At 32.6% G+C, this 20654-nt stretch overlaps 3 protein-coding genes across 7 annotated transcripts; all 3 read right to left on the bottom strand.

The window, feature by feature from the left end:
• Positions 1 to 627: 627 nt before the first annotated feature.
• Positions 628 to 4032, bottom strand: LOC108743100 (2-hydroxyacylsphingosine 1-beta-galactosyltransferase). The gene is made up of 4 exons (XM_018478530.2): positions 3718 to 4032; positions 1792 to 2589; positions 1308 to 1527; positions 628 to 1002 (listed from the first exon to the last, which is right to left on the bottom strand). The coding sequence occupies exons 1-4, from the start codon at positions 3956 to 3958 to the stop codon at positions 717 to 719; spliced, it is 1545 nt and encodes a 514-aa protein (XP_018334032.1). The 5' UTR covers positions 3959 to 4032; the 3' UTR covers positions 628 to 716.
• Positions 4033 to 8618: 4586 nt separating this feature from the next.
• LOC108743095 (UDP-glucuronosyltransferase 1-1-like) lies at positions 8619 to 13476 on the bottom strand. Its single transcript, XM_018478522.1, has 4 exons — positions 13067 to 13476; positions 10470 to 11264; positions 10201 to 10420; positions 8619 to 8943 (listed from the first exon to the last, which is right to left on the bottom strand). Exons 1-4 carry the CDS (start codon positions 13305 to 13307, stop codon positions 8682 to 8684), a joined length of 1518 nt encoding a protein of 505 aa, XP_018334024.1. The 5' UTR covers positions 13308 to 13476; the 3' UTR covers positions 8619 to 8681.
• A 1228-nt stretch (positions 13477 to 14704) lies between these two features.
• LOC108743097 (UDP-glucuronosyltransferase 2B31-like) lies at positions 14705 to 19469 on the bottom strand. 5 transcript variants are annotated; one of them, XM_018478527.2, is made up of 5 exons: positions 19012 to 19469; positions 18328 to 18546; positions 15620 to 16414; positions 15324 to 15543; positions 14705 to 14988 (listed from the first exon to the last, which is right to left on the bottom strand). In XM_018478527.2, the coding sequence occupies exons 1-5, from the start codon at positions 19013 to 19015 to the stop codon at positions 14727 to 14729; spliced, it is 1500 nt and encodes a 499-aa protein (XP_018334029.1). In that variant the 5' UTR covers positions 19016 to 19469; the 3' UTR covers positions 14705 to 14726. The 5 variants fall into 5 exon arrangements, with proteins under 5 accessions (XP_018334029.1, XP_018334030.1, XP_018334028.1 ...); XM_018478528.2 differs by having other exon boundaries at positions 19064 to 19468; XM_018478526.1 differs by lacking the exon at positions 19012 to 19469 and adding an exon at positions 18840 to 18937.
• Positions 19470 to 20654: the final 1185 nt, after the last annotated feature.

A 20654-nucleotide genomic window follows, 5' to 3' on the forward strand; every position in this document is an offset into this window, starting at 1 on the left:
GTTTCTAACCTTCTCTATCCAGGGTATACTCAATCCTTCGCCTGTAACACCACAATTCGAACGCTTCTAGCATTGGCTTTTCCTCCACGTCCACCGTCCATGTTTCGCACCCGTATAGCGTCGCATTGTAAATATATACCTTTAAAAATCTTTTTCGAACTTCTATTGTGAACATAAATTTTTTAATTTCTCATAAAATAAAATGCTAGTTTACAAAACTGTCTGAAAATTATGTATAACTGTAAGTAGGTGGTGAAACAAACCATTCGTCCTTCTTCAGTATAGGTACACCATTCGTTGTTTTGTTTCACTCATGCAGCTAATTAAGAACTAATCAAGAATAATTTAAAACTCATCTTCATTTTCTATTGCAGATTGATTCAAACTTGTCAACAACAATAAAACTGAAATTAATAATATTACGTTTGCTTCGAGGTCAATCTCTTCCTTCCTTGTCAGCATAAGGCAATAGAATGCGTATCTTTCAATATGAAATAACTTTTTATTTTATGAAATAGTTGTTTACATAAAAGTACTATACTTATATATCGGCACGAGAACAGAATGTATTTAAAAATTCATTCATGTAATAATTATTTAATTAAAAAGTAATAAAATGAAAATAAGTAAATGTCAAAATGTATTTAATTAAATATTATCTCTACACATATGTATACCTATTCGCAATGTGATACTTTTCTACAAAACTGAGTGCACTAATTTGTCTTTTTATGCCTGTTGATATCAGCATTTTTTTTCTTATTAAAAATTAGCGAAAGACAAGATTTAAGTACATAATAAATAACAAAAACTATCACAGCAGCTAACGCTAACACATCAATTAACAGGTACTGATACCACTTTAAATTGAGTGTAACCGATCTTAAATGGGGTGCACCTTTATGTCTAATGACGTATTCAGTCCAAAATATGGCTCGATCTATAGGAGTGGTTTCTTGGTCTTTAAGAATTTTTGATCGAGTTTGAACATTATTTTTATACCTGAAAAGGTAAAATAAAATATAATAAAATATAGAGAATGAAAACAACTAAAAATGGCATTAACTATTTTATAGCTTGATTACTGAATACCCGCAAAAAAGTGCGTTAGTTACGTACGTATTGCACATACAACGCGATGCTGATAAAACACTCTAATAACCTTGAAAATTTAGACCTGGAAATCAAGAGTGGTATTCATTTGGATTTGATACAATATTTAACGAAAATGTCAACACTGATAAATATGCGGTAATCAAATTCGACAGTAGACACTGTAAATTATGCAAAAATCAAATAATATTTACTTTGGATTGTTAAGAATTTCGGTAAGAAGTTGTTTAAACTTCTCTTCGTCGAATTTCGCAAACGGAAGTTGTAATCCGTATCCGTATTCTTCAGTTTCTGCAGCATTCATAAGCTGCTCTGCAAAGACGGGCAATGTTAATAGAGGAACCCCATGGTAAACTGCTTCTATGGTACTAAGTAATCCTCCGTGAGTGATAAATAATTTTAAGTTCGGATGAGCTGCAACATAACAAATCATATGAATACCTTTATATTTATTGATACACGATGTGTCCCAAAAATTGGAGAACTGATTTTAAAAAAAAAGCAATAGTGGTAATGTTTCGAAAAATTTGTTGCTCCTGTAAGAATGGGAGTTTTTTTTCAAGTCCCCGAGTTTTTGAGACATGCCTACCGCGTATACCAGTAAGAGATAATAATTTCATTTTATAAATAGTTTCTTTAGAATAAATGATAAAACTTATAGCTATACAAAGTTTGTACCTAACAAGTCATTTTGCGGCAGCCATTTTTCAAACTTCACATTGGATGGTACCTTAAAGGTTACATCGGCTTCCCATTTCCAAAGTACTTTCTGTTTAAGATTCGAAAAAACTCTTAAGATCGCATCTCTTGTTTCTTCTGGCATGTCTTTTCCTTGAACTACAGACCCCAAACTAAAATATATGACTCCGTTGGGGGCATTGTCAAAGTAATCTTTAAGATCCTTAGGTAAACTTTCGGGAGGAGTGACATGATAACCTCCAATTTCGATCATATTTGGCACTGATGGAACGGCATATTTGATACTTACGTGTGTATTCAAAAATACTAAGGAAGCATTGTAATATAAATCTTTCATTTTGGGAGCTCCAGGAAAATATTTTTCATATAGTTTTTCTTGTTGAGGCCATGCGGAAAAGTAGGTATGTAATTGTGCAAAACAGAAGAAGAAAGTATTATGAAATCTCTGCCATAAGTTCATGTTGCTGGTATAATCCAGAAACAAATCGGGTATGTATGCAGGTGATCCCGGATTACCGATTAAATCGTTAGTCCAGCGAGAGTATCCCATTGATCCGAACCAAATATAAGGAGCTTTGAAATGGTGTACAAGACCTAACAGAGCATCATTCATAAATCTCTCGATTATTATCACATCAAATTGATCTTTAAGATTGAGAAGATCCTGAAATGCCGGATGCTCCAAAAACTGGGAAGTAAATCTCGCCCCTATGGTGCCAGTTATAATTTCCTTCATGTAGCTTGACATTCCAGCCATTTTGTACATGATTTTTCCATCTTAAAAAGTAAAACTTTATTTCTTAAAAGAAAACGATTATATTTTTTTACATTAAATTGTTTTAATACGTTTCATTAAAGATTTAATGAAAATTATGAGTAAGATGTCAGTAATTGTGGACGTGACAGGCATATACAATGTAGTCTATATGTAGGTATGATTTAAATTAACTTTAATTATGAATTTTCAGTAAAAATCCTGAAATTGTTACTTTTATGACGTAATATAAAAATAGAATCCATTATATTTTCTCCCTCTTAATTACGATTCGAATATTTGAAATTAGAATGCTAATCTAAATGCATTTAGACATATGCAATAGTGTAAAAATGTGCACCATAAGTCCTGAAGTCTTACTTATTCTGTGATTATTTTACAAAAGATAAACGATTTCTTTATAACAATAAAATTGATTTAAATAATAAGGATTACTCAACCTAATGCAAATACAAACTCGAACTTCCTCCGAATGCAACCAGTTGTGTTCGTGTTACACAAAATTACAGTTAAGGGAAATTTCTGTTTTTTCTTGTTACGTCCACCGCTATTAACTTTTACAATTTTAGATCACGATTTATGGTAACTTAATAATTCCAACTTAACATCGCTTTTCGCTGTTTTGCATATTATCATAACTAAATGCTGCAGTGAAAATGTATGGTTCTAAAAGTTTCGCTTAAAAAATTTGAATCTGGAGAAGTTCAACTATATGTATTTTAAATTGGGTCATATGAATGACCAGTAAAAGACAATAATATAGCAATGGCAAAAATATACTTTTTTTAATAATTCATCACAAGAGAAGGTCCACTACAAATCACTGGACAGCGGGAACTTCTACCAACTTACACGTTATATTTACATATTCGTTTTTTCCTCAAAAGAGAACATAAAAGCTAGTTAATACAATCTAAAACATTTAAAAATATGTTTTCCAAATTATCATTTATTAATTGCAAGACTAGCGTTGTAGACTATAAACAAACATTCATTTACGTTTTGAGAGGAACTTCAAGATGAAAGATTGCCTCGAACTGTCGTACAATTAGTTAAGATGTTTTTTTTTAATTTGTTTTCTGAATGTTTCCGAACATTTGAATAAAATGTAAGAATGATAAAATTTGTACCTGTCATAACATCTTTCCCTAAATCCTTAAAGACAACATCCCTCCAATTTTTCGGAGGATTCTTTAAGACATGAGGACTTGCTAGGGTTATATGGTGTCCTCTTTCGGCTAGGGGTCTAAGATATTTAACAGCAAGATTATGATGGCTTTTTGAAGGGGCATGGAATATTGCTAATATGTTCGCGGAACTAGCGTAGCATACTAGTAACGAAAATGATAGACACAACACATAATTCCTCATTGTGGCACGATTGACTTCACTGCACAGTTTGCAAACAACATTGGATCGTAGTACACACACATATGTATCTTCATTCTCATCAATACGATTAACAAGCGAATTTTACTAAAAAGTGGGGGTGATGACGAGTCGAAATTATCATTTCGGTGAAGTAATTTGCTTCTCTCTCTTCTACATAGTCGTTAAATAACAATTTACTACACGCACTTGAGTTCAAATGTCTGTCTGATGTAAATGAGTATTTTCTGGCATAAATATAATGCGGTCTGTAGAAAGGAGTTTTTTATGTATGTCGAATGTGGGAAAAAGGAGTTGCGAATCCTAATTTATAAAAGATACACACAGAAAAACTGAATTTGATGGTTTCTTATAAAACGTGTTTTATCTATTTAAGGGTGATATCGCATTTAATTTATAAATTTAAATAGTAATAGCATTTTCTAAGGGTTGTTCAAATCTGCCATCGTTTACCCTATAGTTTCGGTCATGGTCAAGTCACAATCAAGTAATTACTCAATAATTCTGTAGGAGTGTAAGACTACCCCCACTAACNTTTACAAATTCGGGTTCAAATTGTAATTTTTATTATTTTCGCTTACGAAGCAACGGGCTAGTGGGAAAATTGTAAATATCCCTTCAATATTTAGGTAAATTTTCGTTTTTCATTTTCTCCATGTGCAGCCTTAGCAAGACAAGAGAATGGATGGTACCAAACGTCGTTTTACCATGCTCTACAACACTTTACGACGTAGCGAACTACCTGTTTATTATATTATGTTTTCTATTAATAGGATTTCTCCATACTGTGGTATGCGTCATATGTTAACAGTGTTTCATTGGATTTCGTTTATTCATTATTAAAAATGAGTTGCGAATCCTAATTTATAAAAGATACACACAGAAAAACTGAATTTGATGGTTTCTTATAAAACGTGTTTTATCTATTTAAAATCGGAAAACGCTTCGTAATGTTTGATAGACCATTTTATTTAAATAAGCCAACTCTGAAGTTATTAAATGTTTCTATCAAAGGTCAAAGTTTAAAGGAACGTTATATAAAGCAGCACAATTTGTATGCAAAAGAAAAATGCATTTGGTTTTTGAATGGAAAAATGTCTATGACTCTGAAAATAGTTATATGATTTGTTTGTGTATAATAATGTGTTCAAAAAAACCCGCGATTTCCAGAAAATGATACGTATACTGTTGTAAATGTGCAAGTAATGATTTACGATAAAAATCTTGCTGAAATTGATTAATTCGTCTTTTCATTCTTATCTAAAATATTGTAAAATATACATATTTTTCCTATTACTATCTTTTCACGTATGTTTAGTTAACGAATGATATATGTATACTTTATATTTATTGTTGACGTTTTTCTATTCAATAATAATATCAAACTAGATATTACAGCAACAAGGACTTCAATGTTCAATTCATTTTAGGATCATTATGTTATACATGTACCTACGTACTTCAAATCCAATAACAAAAAGGAGTAATTTTTAAATATTTATTTCCACAATTCTAATATTATACGATCTCTATATATTTTTAAGATGCTCAAAAAATACATTTACATAATAATCATTGGCAATTGTTGCAGCTCATTATAATGTAAAAGTCCCTTGTTTTTATTAAACGTGAAAAACACTGTAATGTCTTTAATGTATGCACAATATATAAACGAACACAAGTAAACACTAAATTGAATAGGTATGTGTTGATTTATTTTTGGTCATTAAACACAATTTTTGCTCTGAGAATCTATTTAAAGTTAAAATGTATATAAATACATTATTATCATTATACTAACTATGGAGCGTCTAATGCCTATTTACAACGTGTATATATTCATTTATATTAAATTGTGTAACATTACACTTAAATTTGAAATTTGTTTATCTACTTTTTGAACAAGGTTGGTGATTATGTTGAGTGCATACATATACCTGGAATATGCTTTAAAACAAATATATTTCATAATACATAAAATCAATCTGTAATAAGTATATGTGTAAGTTGGCAATCATTTGGTTTTAATTAGACTCTAGAAGAATGAACTGCCCCAAATTTCTTGCTTTTAGGTATTAAATTTTAAAATGAAATTATAATAATCACTAGACCCAGCTGCATTTAATGAAAAAACAAATTAGAAAAGTAAGTTGTTGTTGTAATATTTGTAAGTTTTTACCTTGGAGTGCTGATTTCTTTTGTAAATGTTTGTTTAAATAAAACTTCATATATAAGCATCGATAAATAACAAACGAATTCTATGGTTGTAGTGTAGAATACCAAAAAGGCATTTTCATTTGGGGGCTGAGGGATAAAGGCATAGGGGTAGAGGTGAAAAATCGAAAATTTGAATAAGACACGTGCGTAATCTACCTAATCAACCTAAAACAATATATTTATTTATTTATTTTAGAACAGTTTTTACCTTTTCTTTTTGAAACGAAAATCATTCCAAGAATTTTTTTACTATTTTAGATTAGACTAGAATAAATTAGATTTAAGTTAGGTTTATTCCCAGTTTCTTTTTCGAATTTTCGATTTTCCACTTCTACCTTTTGAATCTTTATCCTTTACTTTTAGCTGAAAATACTTTTTCAGTTTTCCACAAAGTTATCCCCATTCGTTTCACCCAATCTCTCCATATCCGAACTTCTATCCATAAACAACTATGTACCTGTATGTGAATGAATTCGTAAGTTAATTTAAGCCATTGGTGGAAACAATTATCAACCATGGAATATTTACATGTTTTCAATTCCCTAATGCGTTATTATATACGTCAATACAGTTTTCTTTAATGAGAAAATGTTCTCATAATAATCACTTCAATGTCGTGCTTCTGGCGTCGCGACCATGTCAGTTTTGTCTAATATGATTATTCATATAGTTTTATTTGTTATAAAGCATAACCATTGTATTCATGTGTAAATATTCCTTAATCTTTCTGAACAATTCTATTTTGTACTACCTGCTCTGTACCATTTCTTCTTTGTACAAATAGCTTAATTGCCTTCGTACTTTCCTATAATCTCTCAATAACATTTCAATCCTGTGATTAACTGCATGATATTTATTATTCTTGTTACTTTCTAATTTCAATTTTACGATGACTTACCTTCCTAACTTCAACTTCCAAATTCTACCTTCTTAAATTCTAGTCTTCATTTTCCGTTCTTGTTTTATTAACGTTTGTTATCGTTTTATTCCGTTTTTTATTATTTCATCACCTCGAACATCAGAACACACAACGAGACCAAACTAACATAAAACCTAATCCGAAATAATGAAGTTCAGTCAACATATTTCGTATATCTAGTAGTTGTTCTTTAGTTTCTCATAAATATAAATTCGATCGTCAAGAGAAAATCTACTTTAAGGATAGGTACTTTTTATTACAAAATTTTTTGCTCTTTCGATTTTCCCTTTGAAAGCGCGGCTTTTATGTAAATGTTTTTCTACAATAATGTAATCCACTCAAGCTATTTTATTGTCTTATGATAATTGGATCACCCTGTGTAGTAAAATACGTACATTTGGAAACAACGTGTAATATTAACGCGTTTGAAGAATTTTAAATCAGTAAAAGATGGGCAAGAGGACGGGCTTCTTGGCGGTAGTCCACTGAAAACCCGAGGTAACTATACAGTCTCTTCGTTTGGAAGGACAAGCTAATGGATGGTGTCATACATGGTGTTTTAGTACGTTCTACGACGTTCTATGACGTTTTCTAGAATGCATTGCGATGGGTCTCTTGTCGGTAGTATACCAAAAAGCTCCGGATAGCTACACAGAGAAAACTAAATTTTTATGACAACGCAGAAATTACAAGTTTCGATTGTAAATAACTTAATTTGCCGTAGAAATAGTAGAATTTATTAGGTAACTTGTAATAATATCAATTTTGACATGTTCCTTTAAAAGTTATTTCAAGTTTCTTAATTATTACAATTAAATTTGTAATATCAACTAAAATACCTAGTAGATTTATTTCTTCTGGGATTTTATGTTTACAAATTCGGGTTCAAATTGTAATTTTTATTATTTTCGCTTACGAAGCAACGGGCTAGTGGGAAAATTGTAAATATCCCTTCAATATTTAGGTAAATTTTCGTTTTTCATTTTCTCCATGTGCAGCCTTAGCAAGACAAGAGAATGGATGGTACCAAACGTCGTTTTACCATGCTCTACAACACTTTACGACGTAGCGAACTACCTGTTTATTATATTATGTTTTCTATTAATAGGATTTCTCCATACTGTGGTATGCGTCATATGTTAACAGTGTTTCATTGGATTTCGTTTATTCATTATTAAAAATACGTTCTAAATTATTTAAAACCAATACGTTAAAATGATTTTTCATATTTTATAGCAATTCATTATAACTGATAAATAATCGGATCAAAATATTGTTTTTCAGGTCCGAAATATAATAATTACCGAGAACCTTTTTCCATATTTTTTACGGCAATTATACCATAATAATTTCAAGTAATTGTTTACTATACTCAAAGACAAGGTGAGATACATTATGCAGCTAAATATAATTCTGATAAATGCAGCATTTAAGTATACGGATTTTTTTAAAACAGTAACATCGATTTGACGTATTTATTGAATAATAATAACAACTAATCACAGATATTATATTTTATTAGCATTTTTAGACAGTTCTATTATCAACTAATGTTTATTAAATGCAGTGTTATTGCAGCTTATTTTTTACTGGTCTTTTACATTTTGAAAGTAAATAATAAATGATCAGAGGAAAGCTACATATAATAAGTGTTACTAACAACACATCGAATCCGCAATACTGATACCAAGTTAACTCCAAGGAGGCTGGTTTCAAAAAGGGTACTCCTCGATGTCTGTGGACGTACTCTATCCAATAAATGGCTCTGTCCATAGGTGTCTCCTGCTGATCGTTAAGAATAAATGACAGCTTTTGAGCTGCTTGATAATACCTAAAAAAAATATCAAACTTTATTCTACTTTGCTTTTTTATTTTATTTACTGCTTTTATCTGTTATATTAAATTGAGGGGCTACCTTAGTCAATGTGAAAAAATGTAAAGTGGTCAAAAATTTATAGTTTTAAAATTGCTTTTTGGAAATTAACAAAAATTAATAAACACAAATATAACAAATTATTAATTATGATAAGCTACGGTCTACAAGGTTCGTTAAAAAAGTATTGCGAATTTTCAATTTCCGCGAGTTACGTATATTCAATTTTCGGCTTTTTGTGGCGTTATGTAGGTACTCAAGTCTCTCACTTATACCGACAAGTTCGGTTATCTTGATTGTTTAGTTAATTTTTGACAGCTGCTTTGCTTGTACGTGTTTTGGCTCGTCTTCGATTTTTGTCTATTCCAAAAAATTGATCAAAGAATCTCTATTTCGAACAAAAACGTCATCCACGAGGACCCAAATTTGTTCCAGAGGGTGATAAGTGGTGACGAATTATGGGTTTATGGTTATGACGTGGAAGCCAAAGCTCAATTATCGTAATGGAAGCTGCAGCACGAGCCAAGATCGAATAAAGGGCGTCAAGTTAGGTCGAATGTGAAGGTTTTGCTTATGGTTTTCTTCGTTTGCAGGGGCGGGGTGTATCATGAGTTTTTACCACAGGGTAGAACGGTCAGTAAGCCCCTGCTCACATATCGTTGCTTGTACGAGAATTTTGGTTGAAAACAACACACTAACAATGCCGCAGCCACCGTATTTCCCAGATCTGGTTCCCTGTGATTGTTTCTTGTTCTTGAAACTGAAGAGGCCCATGAAAGGACTACGCTTTGCTACGATTGAGGAGATAAAGACGCCATCGAAGAAGGAACTGAACAAAATCACAAAAAATGATTTTTTGAAGTGATTCGAGGATTGGAAAAAACGTTGGCATAATATTTGGTGGGGATTACTTTGAAGAAGGCAAAATAGATATTCAGGAATAAATAAATAATTTTTGAACAGATCTTCTATTAAATTCTTAAAATAATCAGCGATTCAGAAGTGAAGCTTGAGGCTTTTTTTAAGACAAAGAAATTCAATTAAACATTAGTAGGTACTACTAGTACCTCATATTTTTCTACTTGCGAGGGCGCAGGATCCTTGCAAGAGCCCCGCTTTTCACCCTCTAAGGCCGCCCCTGATTAAATATAGCCACAATACGTGAATACAATTTTTGTAAATGAAGATTTACAAAAAAAATCAAAGCGGCCTTACCGTGTATTATTTAAAATTTCATTAAGAGTTTCCATCAAAGTATCTTCATTAATACTCTTGTATGGTAAATGTATTGTAGTGCCTTTAGAAAGCAGCTTCGCTACATTCATCCTTTGGTCTCCAAATATTGGAATGGTAATCATGGGTACACCCAGAAAAGTCGCTTCTGTAATACTAATCAGTCCTCCATGAGTAATAAATGCTTTGACGTTTGGATGTGCTACAAATACATGCATGAATAAAAAATTATAATCTTTTGGTTTTAGTACCTAGAATATCTTGTTGGGGTAGCCATTTTCTTATCAATACGTTAGAAGGTAACTTTGGTAAATTATTGCCGTCTTCAAATTTCCATATTACTCGTTGCTTTAATTTTGAAAACACTCTGATAAAGGCATTTTTATATTTGTCTTTTAAATGTGTACTTCTCAAATTAGTGCCCATGCTAAAGTAGACAGCACCGTGTTTGACTCCATCCAAAAAATCTTGCAAATCTTTAGGTAATTTTTTGGGAGAAATCTGTAATCCTCCAACTTCAATTATGTTGGGTGTAATCGGCACAGGTTCCGTTGTAGCAGCATGAGAATTTGTTAGAAATAATGACACATTATACATAATATGATCTAAATGTGGTATTCCAGGAAAGTATTTCTGAGCCAGTTTATTTTGTATGGGGTACACATACACATTCCTGTAGATATAATCAAAAATGTGTATAAAAACATTCTGAAATCTTTGTACAAAGTCCATTCTTGTGGTTCGTCTGGTGAGAGCGTGAGGTACGTAAGAGACCGGAAGAGGATGACCAGTCTTGTCACTGATCCATTCGGATGGTCCTATCGAGGAGAATACTATGAGGGGTGCCTTGAAGTGCCAAGAAAAGCCATAGAGAGCTTCACTAGTGAACTGTTCGCAAATAACCACATCAAAGGTTTGATTTGATGCTAGAAATTGCTGAACGGCATTATTTGCAAGAGTGTGTTCAGTGAATGTCAGCCCAAGTCGATAGAGAGAGATAACGTTTTTTATTGGATATTCTCCATCACGATTAAACAAATTTTTGTCTGTAATGTAAAACAAATCAAGGGGTTATAAAAAGCGAATAATTATAGGTTATGTATTCCATCACGATGGTTGTTAAAAAGGGGCACAGAAATACGTATATACATATTCAATAATAAAAATATTATTATATGTCTAAACAGCTTTTGTAGCTATACTTTTAGATGTACTATATCTGCAGCAAATAACTGGTATGTAAAGACATTTACTTTTTATTAATTTTATTTATGAAATATTGAAAACAGGTTTCATCTTTAAAAAATATGATTGGCTTTTTCGTAAGATACATGACGAAATTCGGCAAATATCTTTTAGGGGTGTACGGCCGTTCGTTGTCCCTGTCGAAACACTAAATTCACAATTGATTTAACTATAATTTATCATAACCTGTGACTTCAATCTTCAATCACATTAGTTTTGTTCTAGGCTTTTACGATAAGTTACGAAAAATACCGAAAATTCATAAGGCCGGAACAATTTCGACTTGATGTTAAGCAACTTTTCCGACTATTAAGCGAAAACGATTACTTAAGAATAAGTTTATACTTCGATGCATTTACGGGCATCAAAGATGTTCGACAAGGTCGTTAAGGATGTCAATTTGTAGAACTGAACGTAGAGGCAACTAAGCCGCGGGTTCAGTTTGATAAATTGATAGCCTTATTAAGGAACTTGACATATATTTCTAAATGGTTTGCATATCAGAATGGCGTTCAGTAGCATGTTGTTTATATTAGTTTGTTTATTTGGCATTTCATAAAAAGGGGCAGAAAATTATCAATTATATCGGGACGAAAGGTACTCTATGTCGTTTTCTGTACCCCTGGCAATTTGTCTACAAAATTTCATAATGATCGGTTAAGTAGTTAAGGCGTGAAATCGACTACTTAAAACTAATTTTTTTCTATCCCTCGGGAACAGTACTTTTTTCTGGATAAAGGGTACCATATGTCCTTTTCTGTATTTCTGACAACCCTAGACAATAATTTTCAGTCTCTCTCCAGTCTCTCAGAGTCTTTCAGCGTCTCTGAGACCGCCTCTCATAGTCTTTCACAGTCTCTCAGTTATTGCTTAGGTGTTTTTATGGATATTTCACATTCTCTGTATGAGAAACTCGAACGATAAAATTGTTAATTCAGAGATTCGAGTCTTCCACAGAGAGACTGAATGAATAAAACTGAAAAATTGAGAGATTCGAGCCTCTCGAAGAAAGACTGGGATCTCTGAAATATGTTGAACTTCGAAAATTTTAACCATGCCTATCGAGACACCACTTATTGAAAGATTCGAGTCTCTCGTTCAGAAATTCGAGTCTCTTATTCAGAGACTGGATACGAAATGAGGATCTCTCTATGAGCGATTCGAGTCTCTCGTTCAGAGACGCTAAACAGTTTTTTTGACAGTCTCTGTCAGCGACACCAGAGAGACTCGATGAGAGACGGAGACTCGAGTCTCGCTTTCAGAGACTCTGAGAGACTAAACATTTTTATCTCGGGAATGTGCCTACATAATTTCATTATGAACGATTGAGTAGTTAAGCAGTGAAATCGACCACATAAAACTAATTTTTTTTTATCCCTCGGGAACAGTACTCCTCCAACTGTACAAAATTTCGTGATGATCGATTGAGTAGCTGAGGCGTGAAATCGACCACATAAAACTAATTTTTTTTTATCCCTCGGGAACAGTACTCCTCCAACTGTACAAAATTTCGTGATGATCGGTTGAGTAATTAAATCGTATATGTATATATATATTTATTGGCAAAAAAATATTTATGGTAATAAATACGCTACAAACGCACCAGCTCCGAAATTTTCTAAGCCATCGACGTAGACTTCTGAGTAACCGTCTATAACTTGATTTTGTCGGTGAGGAGCTATAACCGTTACTTTGTGTCCCCTGCTGGCCAATTTTCTCATGAGCGATGCACCAAGGAGGTATTGACTGTAGCCTTGAGCCGGAAAAATTCCTAAAATGTTCAAGGCGAACCCAGTTGACACGTCGATGCACGCAAATAAAATATATTTTACAATCAACATCATCTGTGTATAATTTGTGTCATCGCACTGTATAGTATTTATATTCACTACACAACAAATAATAAATCGGTAGGTAAATAACACTAATTAACCTTCAGTGTACTGAGTAAACGAAAAACCTTGTTTTCTACCTGCATGTTCATTCATACTAAAATACATTATATGCATTGCACAACATTACTCATTTATCGGCAAACATTAGTACCTGCCGTAAAGTGTTATACAGTCACATGAATAAAATATGTTTGTCAATTTATTCAGTTTCAGATAAAATAATTCTATGTATAAATTATTAAATTATATTACTTATCGTATCCTCGCATTAAAAAATGAAACCAAATATACATGCAGATTATTATTTTTATCGGTAATAGGGGATATAGTATAGCTCATCAATAATCCTTGTTAAGTCGTTAAAAATTGGCAATATCTTCTACATCGCTTTTGGTCCTTTGCAAAATTATCTGAATTTATTCTAGGTGTTCCCAAAACTATAAACACTTGCTAGCATGTAATGTACTGAACCTCAGGCTTAACGTTGTGATTCCGCGCCAATTCCGTTGCGGTAAATCAAAATGCAATGCACAGGTACGACGCGACGCATCAACGGAAATGAGTTATAAAATAATAGTTGATCTTCTATGACGAGACAGAATACATTAAAGAAATTCGAAGTGGTCAGCATTCTGTCGAAACTGTCATTTCGATCTTGTTGGATCTCATCAGCGCGTCGCAGATTATGGTAACGTACCTTTCACGTAGTGGTGAGATACGCCTGGATTCAAACTGATCCGTAAATTGTAGCATTGTACTACAGATGGCGTTTACCGACTCATTTGTAGGATTTTATAGGATGAATAAATGCTAAAAATATGCGCCTGAACGGTATTTTCATCTCTATATTTTTCTTTATCCTAAATCTCAGAATTATCCAGTTCTATTTCTATGGAATCCTAGGACATGTGATGTGATGCGATTCCTGAATGCATGTATGAAGTGTTTGTGACGCTGTAGTAGCGATACCGTATGGTTTGTGTGCTTCGGGCCTTGTCGCAACGGGGATTCGGGGTAGAACCGCAAAGACTGTACCCACACACACACACTTTTCCAAATTATATTGTAATGAAATGCTTACCATCAAATTTGAAATATGTTGAAAACCGGGGTTTTTTAATCGGACCCATTGCAATAACTTCCCTATATACTGGGAAGGTACATGTGCCGCTGCTGTTATTATAATTAACAACATTAATAAAATACTTCCAAGAAAATACCTACCACCAATTTGTAATGTAAAGACTATACCTGTGAATGTACCTATACCAGTTTTGCATAACGTAGACTTAAATGTTATTTTCTGCGTATAAAAGGTTGTATAATTTTAGGACCACAGACTACGATTTTAATTTTAATAAATAGGTTTTATTCTAATTTGTCTTTGATTCGATATTTACATTTTGAAATGATACAATATATTACAATAGGAATGCTTAACAAAGTGCATGTTGCTAATAACACATCAACTGCAAAATATTGATACCACATCAATTCTAACGATGCCGGTTTCAAGAAAGGTGCTCCTCGATGTCTGTGAACATATTCTATCCAATAAATAGCCCTATCCATTGGCTTGGTCTGCTGATCGTTCAATATGCTCGATAATCTCTTAGCTGCATCATTGTATCTACATAACAAGTTGAAATAACTACTAGTTTCATTTAAAAAAGCCCAATTTAATTAAAAATAATATTAATTAATANTTAATTAATAATAATAAGAAAATAATTTGAAAATTACGAAAATAATCGAATAAGACTCAATTACTATCCCAAACAAAAATATTATTAAGAACGTTAATTAAGATCTTGATCAGAAATTTATCGAAACCGCTAGACGCGAATCGCGATTTAGAACATATTTGATCTCATCAGCGCGCCTGTATTATAAAAATATTATTATTTTTTTAAGTCCATGTTCGACTAGTTTCATCGTGTCAAACAAGCTTCCAACCAAACTTACTTTGAATTATTGAGAATTTTATTTAAAGCATTTGTCAGACTCTCTTCACTTAAACTATTGTATGGTACATGAATTGTGGTGCCCTTTGTTACTAATTTGGCTACATTCATTTTTTGATCACCAAAAATGGGGATTCCTATTATTGGTACCCCAGAAAAAGCTGCCTCTGTACTGCCTAACAGTCCTCCGTGAGATATAAATGCCTTGACGTTTGGGTGTGCTGAAGTAAATACAAAACATTTTAAACACCAATTAAAAGAAATTGATTTATTTATTTTTATAGATCAATCAATTACCCAAAACATCTTGCTGTGGTAGCCATTTCCTTATCATGACATTCGAAGGTTGTTTTGATGGAAGTTTATCTTCTTCATACTTCCACAGCACCCTTTGTTTTAGTTTCGAGAATGTGTTGACGAAAACCATTTTTTGTTCGTTTGTTAAATCCCTACTTCTTAAATTGCTACCCATACTTAAGTAAATGGAACCGTGTGAAGCTCCATCCAGGAAATCTTGCAAATCCTTTGGTAGCTTTCTATGAGAGATCTGTAATCCTCCAACCTCAATCACATTAGGCGTAACCGGAACAGGTTCCGTTATAGCAACATGAGAATTGGTAAGAAATAGTGACACATTGTACATAATAAGGTCTAAATGAGGTATTCCAGAAAAGTATTTTTGAGCTACTTTATTTTGTGTCGGATATGCGAACATATTTCTGTATATAATATCAAAAATATGTACGTAAACATTTTCAAATCTTTGTATGAAATTCATATGCGAGGTGAATTTAGATAACCCGTGGGGAACGTAAGAAAAGGGAAGTGGATAACCAGCTTTATCACTGATCCATTCGGATGGGCCTATTGTGGAGAACATCACAAGAGGCGCATTGAAATGCCACGCAAAGCCATACAGTGCTTCAGTTGCGAACTGTTCGCAAATAACCAAATCAAAAGATTGATTTGACGCCAGAAATTGTTGAACAGCCTTATTTGCGAGTGTGTGTTCAGTAAAAGTCAACCCTAATTGGTAAAGAGAGTAAACTTTCCATATGGTATAATCTTTCTCAAGATCGAAAAGGTTTAAATCTAAAAAGAAAAATTACGAACAATTAAATGTGGTGAAATTCATTAAATGCAATCGTGGATTTTATTAAACAGAATTAAAATGGCAAGACAGTTTGTCGAAAGCATTTTAGAACCGTAAAATTATTATAGAACGGAGGAGAGTATGTTTCTTTCAGAATTATTCAATTGTCAAAGTCAATAATTAGGTGACCAAGGACGTACTTTTGATATGCGTAGTTATTGTTTATGGTTAAATGCTTATCTATATTGTCACATTCTATTGTTAAGGCAAACATGCATACAATTTTTAATTTTTAAACGCACAATTTATCAAAAGAAATGAATATTTCTTCATTGATTGTTTCCGGTAATATCTTGGTGGTCTCCAACCTGTGGGGCGCGCCCCCCTAGGGCGGCGCGAGACTGTTGCAAGGGGGCATGCAGCTGTTTCCGAAATATCATTTACGAATACAAACCAAAAAAGTTGATGTTCCATTAATTACATTTCCTTTTTTTGTAAGATTTGTTTTTATTACATTTAAAATTATTATTTCTTATAATAAATAATTATTTTTTTATGTATATTTTTACATAATATTGTATATTATTTTGTAGCCCATTAAATAAATTATAATATCAGTTGAGTATTTATGAAATTAGATTGTNTTCCAAAATATCATTTTCGAACACAAACCAAAAAAGTCAAATAGGTGTCAAAAAAATGAATCAGCAAAATAGGTATACGTAATCCACAATCCCCGCTGCGAATTTTTCGGGTACAAATGCAAAAACATCCATCCATTTTATGTATATTTTTACATAATATTGTATATTATTTTGTAGCCCATTAAATAAATTATAATATCAGTTGAGTATTTATGAAATTAGATTGTTAGAAATATTAAGGGGGCGCAACAATTGTTTTTTTTAAAGGGGGGGGCGCAGGTACAAAAGGGTTGGAAACCACTGCCTTAGGGAGATACAGTCAGATGTCTACTCACTGTCATTTTTTAGAACACATTTCCTTATCACTTATTTCGTATTATTGTGAAAACTGTGATAAGTATATATGGCTGTAACGTTTTCTAACGTACTCTAAGAGCCTTTTCACACGAGCTACATTTTGTAGCGCTTCCGTTGCGCTACAGTAGCGCGATAGTTGCTAGTTCGTATATGCATAAAGAGCGTTTTTTTTGCAGCACTTCGATATTGTACCCGATGTAGTAACTAATCTATTTCAAATTTAAAAAAAAAACAGTTATTAAAATGAAGTCGCAGAAGAAAGACGAGGAGGAGCTTACTTTATTAGCGCTTTTGATAAATTAAAGAAAAGAAGAAGAATATAAAGAATCGGAAATATTAGGTCGATCCTTACAACAGCAATTGATTGATAAAAGGATTTCCATACATCTTTCCAAGATTTACATCGAAATGCAAAATAGTCATTCCTCGTCCTCATACAGTCTGCACTGTAGCTATTCCAAATGCAGTCTTTGAAATTATAAAATTTACGTCGTCGACATTGTCTATCATCGGTCTTTCGCTCTACTAAAAGTATGGAAGGGGTAACTTAAGTAAATATATTTCTTAGTAAAGCGCAACGAGGGCACAACTATTTAGCCGCGCGATTCAAGCGAATGACGCTAGAGTTCAGTGACTATAAGGCTACGTTTTTGAAGCGCTTCTCTCGTGTGAAAGTATCAATTAAAAACAGTGGATTTCAAAAAATCGCTTCAGAAAGCGCTCGTTTGAAAACGCTCTAAGTCGTTATATCTTCCTGTTACTGTTGCAGTGTCCTCAGAGACAGTCATATGCCTCTTATTGTACACTCTCTCGTATATGATCTACTAAATTAAATTTATACTTTTTTGCAGCAAACCAAATTAAGTTTTGTTATACGTATAAAAAGCGGTTTTATTTAGGTAAATACATACCGGCCTCAAAATTTTCCAATCCTTCTACATATATTTCAGAGTAATTTTGTATCGCTTGATTTTGTCGATGAGGTGCGATGACCGTAACATTATGTCCCCTTCTTGCCAGCTCTGTCATAAGTGACGATCCGATCAGGTACTGACTGTATCCATGTGCCGGAAAAACACCCAGAATATTCAAACCGCACCCGTTACGCACAAAACAACAGGCTACTAGAACTAGAAAAAATCTCACTAACATCTTTTCCATTCGTTGAACCAAATTCTTAATAACATATTATCACAACATCTCATTCTTTTGTTTTATATTGTCAACATTTATTCTATTCGTTTGTCTATTTGCTCAGCGTGTACGAGTTGGTTTATTGTGATGCTGTGGTAGTGCCAAATTAATGTTTTCAAATGCGAATCCAAACAGCGTCATTGTAACTGAACTGTAAAAGAATCGGCCTTCGTAACTTTATATTAATCTAGCCGTCTATTTCTATATAATAGCTCACCGCAATGCAAACCTTTCAAATTCGCCATTCATTGTCAGTTTTTAAGTAAGTAATTCTGCTAGTTGACTAATTTGAGACGAGTTCAAATTGACCTTCATATTCACTTTAGAGGTACGTGATGTTGTTTGTAGTGATTTATATTTTGTGTTAAATATTATAATATTGATACTTTAGTGAAACGTACACATATTTGTTTTGTTCAAAGGTCTTTACTAGCACTAGGTACTTGTAATTACTTAATTATTTCGTAGAGTCTGCGTTGCTCAATGCTTTTAAGATGGAAGATCTTTTACCACTTCTTTGTAATGTCGGTTGGCTACTGCGTTTAATTTCATGGTAACTGTTGCATATGCTTATTAATTGATGTACAATAACAGTTACGTCTCTTCAAAGTAAACAGAAAAAATCTTGGCAATGTTTAAAAGTCATTCAGTTTAACTACGATTCCTAACAATATTACACTTAACAAATGATCAATGAAAATTAAAAGAAATTACGGCGGATTACGCTAAATGTTCCAAGTTAAAATAAAAAAATTAAGGCATTACCTGCTATAATATTTTTTGGTATTATATTTCTGTGTGTCTCGGTATCTATGTAAATATTTCTACGCGAATTCTTTTGTATCTGCCCTCAGATAAAACTGCAGAACAAACTTCTACAATTGNACACGTTATAGTAAATATTTCACTGAAATTGTAAGGAATTTGTCTGAGCCCCTGTCGATATTTCTCCTACAATTTACCACTACAATGTTATACCCAAATTTAAGTTTACCGTTAGTTAACCTTACTACAAATTTGAGTTGCATTTTCTACAAAACAACCTCTACAACGTTGTGATAATTTTTCATAAAGAATTTTTTTGAGTTTAGGGAAAAAGCGAATATAAAGATAGGAGACGAAAAATTAGAAGAAGTGACCGATTTTAGGTATCTAGGAAGTCAGATAAGTCAGGACGGATAGAGTAGTAGGGATATAAAGCAGAGAATAACGCAAGGTCGAGTCACCTTAAAAAGAAGAAGTCACTTCTATGCTCGCGAACGGTTAATTTAGAAATTCGGAAAAGGTTGTTAAAGGTGTGTGTTTGGAGCACGGCGCTGTATTGTAAAAAGAAAAGGTTAGAAGCATTCTAAATGTGGTGTTACAGGCGAATGATGAGGATAACGTGGATAGAGAAAGTTAGAAATGGATAGATATTAGAAAGATTAGGAGAACAGAGGACTCTATACAAGTCAATAAGAAACATCTTTTAAAATAATGGCGGAGAGTGGGGTTGGAAAGTAAAGTGAATCAACCTGTACATATTTGTTTATTTTCGAGACAAATGTCAGTTAAATGTGTACTAAAATGATTCCTTTGTGGTCTTTATTTATTTTTTATTTCGAGTTCAATAGAATTTAGATTATATATTTTAATTAGGTATAATAGTAAACAATCATTAAAAGTACTATTCTTATCTAATTTTTCTTTCTTTCTTCTCTTTATTTATTCCAATTAATTTAAATTAATTAAGCATAAACAACTTCATTAAGTAACAGATTTATATTTTCATAAATTAAACCGCACAGCTATATTTCTGATAACAAAATGCAAAAATGTTGTTAAAATCAATATGTTATACTTTCTTAATTAGAAACATCCTTACGTAAAATTCCTTGGAAGTCACAAATTTCAGGTTTCAAATTTTGGGTTTGATACCTATGGCCACTTAATTTCACTTATTGTTAGAGAAAAAAATCGCCTTCTACATATGTATAAATAAACAGTTTCCAAAATGAATAGACGAAGCTTTTAACCTTCAGTTCTATAATTTTATAGAAGCAAA

Source organism: Agrilus planipennis, unplaced genomic scaffold (genome assembly GCF_000699045.2).
Source record: "Agrilus planipennis isolate EAB-ADULT unplaced genomic scaffold, Apla_2.0 scaffold420, whole genome shotgun sequence".
Classification (NCBI taxonomy): Eukaryota; Metazoa; Arthropoda; class Insecta; order Coleoptera; family Buprestidae; genus Agrilus; species Agrilus planipennis.